Below are 10650 nucleotides of genomic sequence, written 5' to 3' on the forward strand. Positions count from 1 at the left end.
AAGGTAGTAGGTATCCCATTTCAACAGATGGACAGACTGAACTGAGGACAGAAGACTTCCTAAATTTTGTAGTAAATAAGCATTTTGATGACAAAAAGAAATCACACTTGTTTATAAAACAGAGTTTAAGTTCAGGCTGGTGACAAATCGTAGGAAAATAGCCTTTCATATGATAACTTTATTTCTATTTGATTCCAGCATTGGCACTTCAGAGTTTTTAAATGGTGAAATATGACAAATTGAGTTTGTTGTGTTTTTAAATTTTTTATTAAATTCTAGTAATACATTTGATATTGTTCCACTTTATCGAGGGGCACCTGACAATAAAATTGTATGTACATAAGGTATGCTTATATGATGACTTCATTAAGAGCATTTTTCTAAATGATGCATCCAGTTCCCCAACACACTGCGTCACTGTCCATGACATCTGTCATATTATAAACTTTTATTTCAAACTTTATTTCTTCTTATAAAAGTAATTTTCTCCACTGGAAATGATTAGGAAGGCTTCCCCAGCTGGGCATAGACCACAGCACACTGTAGCCAGCACTACACTTCCTCATGCTTCAGGAAAGACTTTCCTCTGAACTTCCCTTGTACATCTCTTTCTTTTTTTTCCCCCTGTGTTTGTGTTGGCTGTAAGCCTTTCAGTCCTTGCGTGTATTTGGCCAGGTGCCCAATGAGAGTCAGCACTTAGCCTGGAAGTATCATTTTCCAACACTGACAGAAGGAAAACTCCGCCTCCCACACCCACTTCTAATTACCATAATGCTACAAAACATGACATTGCATCGTTCACCCATCACTTGTGAGTGTCTACTTTTCACAGCTCTCATTTCTCCAGAAAAGGATTTTGAGCCACATGGAGAACATGCCTTTAAGCTACCCAGGTCCCCAGGGAGCACAGAGATGGTCCTATAAGCGATGGCTCCTCTGCTCAGCAATACTTCTGACGGTTTGCTCTTTCAGTGCACTAATCCTTCCTTTTCTCCCACTCAAGGTAAGGAGGAAGCAGAACCTGAGATGACTGTTTATTAGGATGCCTTACTTGTTTGTTAGTCTAGTTATTTTCATTACTCCTCAGTATTGTAGAGATAGTTGGAAGGAAGAGACCTGTGAGTGCAAATAGAGTAAATATAATCTTGATCTTATAATGGCATGGTTTTTGGAGCTTATTTGTGTGTTTTGAGACAAAAGTATCAGGAAGTGCTAAATGTTAGCTGCAGAACTGAGCTAGATGTAAAAGATAATTGATTGAGTCAACGGATTGGCAAATGCCTGTGGAGTATGTTTTGCCTTTCTGGAACTCTGCTCTACCTTCTTGAGAGGACAAACAAAGGCATAAAACATGGTGCCTTTCCTCAGGAAATTGTAGGCAAGCTACAATCTTGTAGAGGGAAAAGATTCCAGAAGATAATAGAGGGCAGAAAAAGGTAAGTTACATGTGGTTAGCATGTCTTTGAGAGAGGAAATAGCACTGATCCAGGGGTACAAAAATATGGATTCTGGTTCCAGGTCTCTCAATAATCAGCTATTTAAATTTGAGAAAATCATTTAATTTCTCTGGTTCTTTGCTTTTTCATCTGAAAAACAGTGGTAGGGGAATGGATTTGATATTACCATGTTGCTGCTTGCTATAAAATAGAATGATCAATAATTTATCTAATATTGGTATGTACACAAAGCTTTAGTAATTCAAAAGTGGGTGCAGACTTTGGGTTGGAGTAATCCAGGAAGGCTTCATGGAAGAAGGAGGAAGTAAGTGCCTATCTGGGAAGCCCCTGATGCTGATCAGGAATTTCCCACTGAGCTGCAGTGCAAGATGTGGGACCAGAGAATGGGATTGTCCATGGGAATGGAGATAAGTTAGCTTCTTTACTAGAAGATTTTCTCTGATGACTGTTACCAAAAAGAAAATAGGAAGCATTATATAATTCAGGAGTGAACCCATTTGGGGGTACATCTGAAGACTGCACCTTGGGTATATGCCCTTCTTAAGGAAGAGCTGGGGTGTGACTACAGAAACATTTCTCTAAAGGTGCTGACAAGAAGATTTCAAAGATGTGGTTCTACTACATCAGAGGCACTCCTAATCACAGACCTTCTCTCTCGGGGATGTATCAAAAATATGTGTGGACTTTCTAGAGCAATGAAGTTTGAGCAGAAAGAAAAGAATTGCCAGAATTTCTGAGCATTTAGGTTTCTGAAGAAGAGGAATGATGAGAAGAGCAATAACTTCCATTTAGAAGTGCTTTCTTCTGAAACTTCAAGTTTTATTAGGCAGATGGCTCAGAAGAACGTTGAATGTAGGTGTCACCATGACTAGAATGGGAGGGAAATACCTTTCTCAAAGGACACCTCTTGCCAGAATCAAACTTGGTTAATCCTCATTTTTCAACTATGATTCTAAATCCTCTCTCCTAAAGAACATGAAGTTTTTCAATGAGAAGATGGTCCAGAGTTTGTTCCAAATTTAGGGAAATGTGACAGGATGCTTAGAAGGCTAGTTTCTCTGATGAGCCTCCACTTTCCACCTGCCTGCACCTCCCTTTCCCTTTTGGCCATTAATAAACATCATTGGAGAGGAGATCTGAGTGGCTGGCAGATGGTGAGTCACTGTGAGGCAGCCACTTCCACCTTCTCAGGGACCCAGAAATTTTATTTTATTTTGTTCTCCACTTAGTTTTTATATACAAATCCCCACTTTTACAAATGTTAGATGGGAAGTTTGGCTCATTTTACACCAATAGATATTTCCTTGGGAGAAAAAAAAACAAATCATTTCCTCTCTTGAAAGATTCATTTAACTAAATGGTTAACTAAAAGGATAGGCTTGAGCTCAAGGAGTGTGGTCAATCTCCAGAGAACATAACCTCACATAAGTAAGTTGTCTCTGAGAAGCCAAATGTTCAGTAAAGTCCCCTGTTACAGTGAAATAAAGGACACTTCCAGAAGGGGAAGCTGTACTTGCGCTCAAAAGCACAGTAGATTGTATTTCTAAGTGATGATCTGCTTAGGGTTGCTTCAAAAAAAGAATTGAGTTTTTGCCATTTTGAGCTCAACTATTTGAGTCTAGGCTTAAACTAAAGTAAGGTTACAAGAACAACTGATCCTTCTAAGCAAAAACAAGTGAAACTGGAAGTCCCATGCCCTTCTTTATAAGTGGGTACTTACTCCTTTCAAACATCATCAGAATTATAAATAGAAACTGACCTGTGGAGTTCTGAATAAGACAAGCTGGGTTTGGATCACCTTGCCTCTTACAGTCTCCTGACCTTGGGCTAGTTACTTAATTAGGCGTCTCCTCGTTGCCTCATTTGTAAAGGATCATGCCAATTCTTACAGAGTTGCTTTAAGGATTAATGAGATAGGAAAGTGCCTGACAAGCTTGACAAGTGCTATGCTCTCAACAGATGGCGATTAGTGTTTGCAACATTACTATTAGTGAGATTACAATGAATGTAAACTTAACAAAATCTTTTAACAATATGGATATTCTTTCCCAATTTATCTCTTCCTCAAAGGCCATACCTTTCAGCCAACCTGATAATTTTTCAATTAGACTTCATTTATGGCAATAATTACAGAAAACCACAGTGGCAATTTCTATAGCTCTATATAGTAAAATCTAGATATTAAAGCAGCTTGCAATACAGTATCTGTAGTTTCTGGCTCTGGCAATTCATACAACCATGGTCTTGAATTTTCTCTATACTTTTTATACACTGTGGTACCTGGCATGAGATCTATGGAAGGTATCTTGGCACTCATTTATACTTATATTGTTACCTAATTGCTTTGTGTGTGTGTAAGCATGTCTTTCTAGAAAGATTATAAACTTTTTTTTTTTTTTGGTACTAGGGATTGAACCCAGGGGCATTTAAACACTGAGCATATCCCCAGGCCGTTTTTTATATTTTATTTAGAGACAGAGCCTCACTAAGTTGCTGAGGCTGACTTTGAACTTGCAATCCTCCTGCCTCAGCCTCCCAACCACTGGGATTACAGGCGTGTGCCACCCCAGCCATCTAAAAGATCATAAACTTCTTAAGAACATTAAATTGATCTCTTTAGCTTTCAATGCTATTGTAAGCTGTAATGATGTTGGGAATTTAGTACTTAAATTTTTGTCAATTCTTAATTATAATTAGCATCATTACCAAAATAGCTATATTTATTGAACAGGTTCAAGCAGGTTATATGGGAAAGCCCTTCACAAGAATCACCTCATTTAACCCCAACAACGACTTCAATGAGCTTTGTGCTATTATTTTCCTCATTTTCCAGATGAGGAAGTTGGGTTCAGAGAAGCTCTGTCACATGCCTATCAGGGGTTGATCTAAACTGAATTTCAGCTTCTCTCCTAAGACCACCAATATGAGGAGAAAAAAAATACAAGAACAAAATCAGGGACAGGGAATCTAGTGATTTATTTCTTAGAACGGTGGCTTCTAGACTTTTCTACTCTACTTCCTTCTCAATCAAATGTTCTCATTATAATTTCCAACATATGTATGCTAACTGGGATTTCAGTTTTGCTCTAGAAGCAGCCTAAAATTTCCCGGTCCATTCATCCTTTCCACTGGACTTGGATTCTCTTCAGACATCAAACATCTGTTCCCATTCTCACACTCAGCTGACAGTTTTGCCTTGTGGTTTCAAGAGGAAACAGGAGTGTGAGGGAAGAAGACTCAGAGCCACCGTCTACCTCCTGTGTCCCTGAATACTGCTTCTGTCCTGACAAGGGCCTACCTCTTTGACTTGGCACCAGCCAGGCTCCACCCAGCTCTTCCCTTTCCTGGAGAGCAATACTTGTCCAGTTTCTCTTTTCTTGTTTATCCTTAAATCCATTCTAATTAAGCTTCTTCCCTCATCACATCACAGAAACTACTTTTGTCAGGAACTCCAGTGACTCCAATGACTAAAGCCACCGCTCCATTCTCTGCCCTTTACTTTCGTACCTATCAGAAGGATTTGATAGCAGCTGGTCACTCCTTTCCCTAAGACACTTTCTTCTCAGACTCACTGCCTTTCCCTCAGAGTTTCCTCTGCTGGTTCCTCCTTCTCTGACCCCTGAACATGGCGTGTCCTGGTGTTCATCACCGTCAGCACTCCCTGACTTGACGGTCTCACACAACTTCACAACTTACAGCAACAAGCTGAAGATACCCAGATTTGTATCACCAGAACCCCTTATGTCCTGCTGACTACTCAGCCCCTTACCTGGACACCTACTAATCATCATGAATTAACATCTCCCAAACCAACTCCTGACTGGGCCCCCTCTAAATTCACTGTGCCCCTCTCCGCTACTAGCTTTCCTGGCACTTCGGCCCAGAACCTTGGCATCACCCTGGTGTCACACTTGCCTCTCTCACGCCCTGTCCCATGTTCCTGTCAGGCATCCCAGTGAGCCCTATTCTTCCAAGCTTCTCCCCATCTCTACCCTGGATCCCTAGTCAGTGGCCCTTGTTCTCTTGCCAAGATGAACACAATGATTTCTTCTCTGCTCTCACTGCTCTTGTCCTTGCCTCTTTAGTTCACTTCTAGCATAGCAGCCAGAGAAATCCTAAAGAAAGAGCATGTATAAATCTTTCTTTTTATTCAAAAGCTTTATTTTATTTATTTATCTTTATGTGGTGCTGAGTATTGAACCCAGGGCCTCACACATGCTAGGTAAGCACTCTACCGCTGAGCTACAACCACAGCCCTGCACCAATCTTTTAAGTTCAAAAAAGTCACAAGTCTTTTTGTCACAAGGAAACCCAAGAACTTTGATAGTACAAAAAAAAAATTGTGGTTGTACCTAATTGAAACAGAGAGCTCCCAAACTTCCTCATGCTGAGAATAAAAACTCCTCACGCTGAGGACCAGGCGAAGAGAGCTAAAGCTGACATATTCTCTGGCCTAGCTAGATCTACACATGTATGTCATTGGCTTTTGTTTCTGTAAATGGGAACTGCTTCTGTGGGACCAATCTAGTTGTTTCTCCCCAGTTTGATCAAACTGCATAAAAATTATTTTACCTTTTTCCATTTTTTGCCTATTTCTTCTGCCAGTGGGTGGCCAAGTCTAATCAGGTAGGTCCCTTGGTTTAGCTGTAATAACACTGTCTTAGTACAAAGTGTCTTAGAGCATTTAGAATTTAAACATTTGTAATGTAAATCAACCACAACTGATGACCTCTTTTAGTATGTAAACTTCAGCCCATGGCAGCAGTTGGAAACTGTTGGTCCCATTTCTGAGGTTATGGCAGTTGCTTGTGTGAGGTGTGATTATCTGAATAATCAAGGATGAATAATCAATGAGCAAGGATGACTTTATTAAGTCAGAGTTGTAGATATTTTTGGAACTTACTTTCCCATTATTTTAAATCAAGATGAACATAAGAAGAAACTCCATTATTTCCTCCACGTACTAATAGGTCACCTGGCACAGTCTCTGGGGTGTCTGATTGCTGTTTATAAGAAACTTTTAGAGCCAGCGGGAAAGGGCCGAGATCTGTAGTGGTCTTGTGGGTAGACATCAATTGGAATAAGACCTTAATCTTGTGTGAAAGACCCACAAGGAGACAGGTGACCAGCTCCATCCTTTCCCTCTCATTACCCACAAGGAGAGCTAGGTCGCGAGAGGGACAGGATGGACACCTGTCCAGGGAGACAGAGAGTGGGACACGGTGGAGGGAGGGAGGGATTTCTTTTTCCTTTTATGGCTGTGGTTAGTGGTTGGCTTCAGAATTCTGAAGCTTTAAATCAGTCAGTCAAGACAACAGTGATATGTCGTCATCCTGACCAATTCCTCTTTTCCTTCCACAGCAGGCTGCTACAGACTCCTGCCAGGCCAAGTTTGGTGAGTAGCCTCCCTTGCATTCCGCCCTTGGACTGGTCTTAGTTTTTGATATAAGACGAAACACGATGCTCTCAAGAAAGCCTGTGTTCCCTGAGACACAGGAATTGACTTTTAATTCTGTTTTGATAAGGATAACACGACTCAGGATTTTACAAGTGCTTCCCAAAGCACTGCTCACGTTTCAGATATTGCTAATGTCCAGGAGATGACATGGGAGGTTCGTGGAGACAACGCAGCTGGTGCCAAATGTGTAGAAGAGGAATGAGTTAAGGCAGTGGCCACTTTCTCTGCTCTTTTCCTTTCTTCACTTAGTTTCTGAGGTACTTTCCCTTATAGTTACCTGATATTTGTTAGAAAATAAAATCACTAAAGTTAATGATTACCTGGAGCATTATAATATTTCTTAGGATACATACAAAACTTCAAGTAAATGCATTTTTGGTGTTTATAGGTTTCAGGTCAAACAAACACCATTTCATTTGAGAGCAGAAAATGAAAATTCACTACTAACTCTGCAACCCCCGTATTCCCATATCACTCAAATCTCCAGGTTTCCTGGGCTTGCAGAGATTAGAAATTTTCTGTTTATTTGTCCCTGCTTTTCTGTCTTATTTTTGTTTTGCCAGTTAAAGGTATGGAATTCATGCTAAGTTGGAAATTCCTCCTGCATGTGGTAAAAGTTGAGAAACTCTAGCGATCTAAGGAAGTTCTTCAGTGACCCCATTGCTGAATGAATAGGAGAAATAGTGACAGTTCTTCCTGCCATTACAGGTCAGGGAGCAAGAGCTGGCTTGGGGCTCAGGGAGGTTGTTTCTTGCTCTAATCACCTCCCTTTCACTCTCCTCCAGAACCTGTCCTCCATGTCTTAACATTAGTCATTTATATATGAATGAGAACTTAAGTTGCAATGTTAACTCTGCAGGGCTTTGTCTTCTATAACCCAAATTATAGAGAATTAGAGAACAGGCCAGGTAAGCACTTAGGGTTTTAAAAGAACCTCCTAGGGCCCTGAAATCACATGGCTGTTCAAAACCAACTCATGGGTAAATATCTAAATTTCATATGAACCTATGAAAATGTAGATAGGATCTGGAAACCTTGTTTGTCCCTTGGTGACAGTATTAAACAAGGAATACCTATATTTAAACAGTCAAGTAATTTCTGTTTATAAACTCATGGATTCACCAGTAGCTGGGGGTGGGAGAGCTTAGATAATGATAGTCCATGTAGGTCTTGAATGACACATGCGTACACACTGATGAGAGGAGCCATAATAAAATCATGTGAGCTCAGGAGTCTTGATCTAACCTAGGCAAGATAGCAAGACCCTGACTTGAAAAATTAGTGTTGAGAATACAACAATAAGCAAAATAGAGAAGCACTTGTTCTCAAAGATGTTATATTCAAGTATATGAGACAGACAATATACCAATTAATTTTTAATATGCTACATGCCAACAGCTTCTATGAAGAAGACAAAGTAGGGTAAAGGGAGAGAGTGACAGGAGAGTGTTACTTCATATGGATTAATTAAGGAAGGTGTCATTGGTAAAGCAACAGAAAGTAAATAGGATTTACCTGGGGAAAGCATGGATTGCTGCTCGAGCTCCCCAGTCCTGGTGTGCAGTTCTTGCTTCCTTTCTCATTTTGTCTTTCCTTCCATAAACATTAATTGACAAGAGATGCAGGGCGACTTAACTTGTTTTTCTATGCCAAATATATTTCCCTAGAGCTCTCTGAGCAAGAGCTATACCTAGGATTTGCAACTTCTTTTAATTTAAAATATCAAAATAATGTTTGAAGAAGACTAGTATAGAGTGTATAAAGAAACAACCTGTGGGTATTAAAGAATTTAATCAAGAAAAGGATAAAATATTGGGGCTGGGGTTGTGGCTTAGTAGTAGAGGGCTTTGCCTGGCATGTGTGAGGCACTGGGTTTGATCCCCAGCACCACATAAATAAATTAAATAAACAAAATAAAGGTATTATGTCCATCCACAACTAAAAAATATTTTTTAAAAAATATAAAAGGATAAAATAATAAAATATATATGCTTCCTTTTTTCCCTCCCTTTTTCCAGGACCACTACCCTCAAAATGGCAAATGGTACCTCCTGAACCTTCTTGCATGAATAAGACATCTGACTGGAAGCTGACAGTCCTTAAGAATGGCTTGTATTTGATTTATGGACAAGTGGTTTTTGATACAACTTACAAAGGAGTTGCTCCTTTTGAGGTGCAGCTACGTAAAAACAAGGATGCCATACAGACTCTAACAAACAACTTTAAAATCCAGACTGTAGGAGGGATTTATGAATTGCACACTGGAGACACAGTAGGTTTGATATTTAACAGTGAAGACCAGATTCTAAAAAGTAACACCTACTGGGGGATCGTCTTGGTAGCCAACCTTCAGTTCAACTCTTAGAAATTTGGTTTCCTCATCCTATCTGGCATATGCAGAGACGGTGGGCGGTTGGAGGGGACAGATCTTCAGTGCCTGTGGTTTGTCAGGGTATACAAATCAAAACAAACTCCTCTACATGTGAGATTTTTTTTTTCTCTCATGCTCATCTGAAAGTGACTCAAAAAAAGGGCCATAGGTTTTTGGTTACCCCTGACACTGGGTCTTCAAAGATACTTCAATAATCCATGACAAAATGAATACAGGTGGCACAGGACAGAAACCCTGAAAGAGATGTTTTTTTTTTTTTCAATCCTTGAATCTCTAGGTGGAAAAATGAGGTCCTATTTCCATGGGAATCTTATCTGGTTTGCTAAAAGGGTGTAGGGTCATGGCCTGTTCTCATTTTCTTGATCTGCTTTATCATTCTTCCCCTACGTCCATCTCTGAGAGTCTCCCAATAAAAAGTAGGCAGGTTGGTGGGTTGGCAATAGTTATAGCAAGAACACCCTACTATAGGTGCAGTGTTTCTAGGAGTCACAGAATACTCTGAGACGACTGGGACTATACGGGTGGCATGAAATGGATAGTACTGTATATGGGAGAGTTCCCTTTGTTTCATCATACTAGAATACAGGGTTCTTTACAAAACCAATTGGTCAAGGAGGCCTTTCTGAACCTTCACCCAGAGCTTCAATGTTTATTTGTCTAAATAATGTCAGTTGTAAATTAAGATTCACCATTAGAAGACTCACCATTAGTAATCAATAGATTTAATACCAGAAATTGGTATTTCTGTTGTTATATTATGTTAAGTAATGATTTCATATTTTGAGCTAGTTTTCCTCAGTTTGCAAAAATGCTTTCATATACCACATGGCAACTCTATGAAGTTAATGGAGCAAGTATTTTTGGCAAAATTTTAATAGAATGTAGAAGCAGATGCAACCTAGGTAGGTATCCTGCCTTGACTCAACTAGAGATGAATTACTTGGGCTTTTCACCGTATCAGATGTTTTAGCTTCACAACTCAAACAGTGAGAAACAGTGGAAAAAAATTTCTAAAAATAAAGCTTTCTAAAAAAAATTTTTAGATTCTATTAAAGCTTACTGCTTATAGGTTCTTGTCAAAAGACATGTAACACTGCATTTTAAGACAATTTAAATATTTATGGATACTCGTGAAAAGCTAAATTCTGCTATCACATTATACATCTATAAAAATCATTTTCAGAAGATGTTTTCCCTTCAGCACGGGGTGAAGTGAAGCTTCCATGGACCTCTCTTTTACCAGCAAACTGACTCCCTTCCTTGCCTGGAGCAGGGAATCCTGTGGTTCTGCTTGGGGCTCACTCCCTCCAAGTTCACCTCCTTCCTTCAAAGAGTCCATGTCC

The 10650-nt window shown here is 39.7% G+C and overlaps 1 protein-coding gene across 1 annotated transcript; it reads left to right on the forward strand.

The window, feature by feature from the left end:
* The first annotated feature begins 783 nt into the window (after window positions 1-783).
* Window positions 784-9280, forward strand: Tnfsf18 (TNF superfamily member 18). The gene is given in 4 exon segments (XM_026388435.1): window positions 784-846; window positions 848-1003; window positions 6822-6852; window positions 8934-9280. Coding segments are annotated over 4 exon segments (597 nt in total).
* Window positions 9281-10650: the final 1370 nt, after the last annotated feature.

The sequence above is a fragment of the Urocitellus parryii genome, chromosome 9, assembly GCF_045843805.1.
Source record: "Urocitellus parryii isolate mUroPar1 chromosome 9, mUroPar1.hap1, whole genome shotgun sequence".
Taxonomy (NCBI): domain Eukaryota; kingdom Metazoa; phylum Chordata; class Mammalia; order Rodentia; family Sciuridae; genus Urocitellus; species Urocitellus parryii.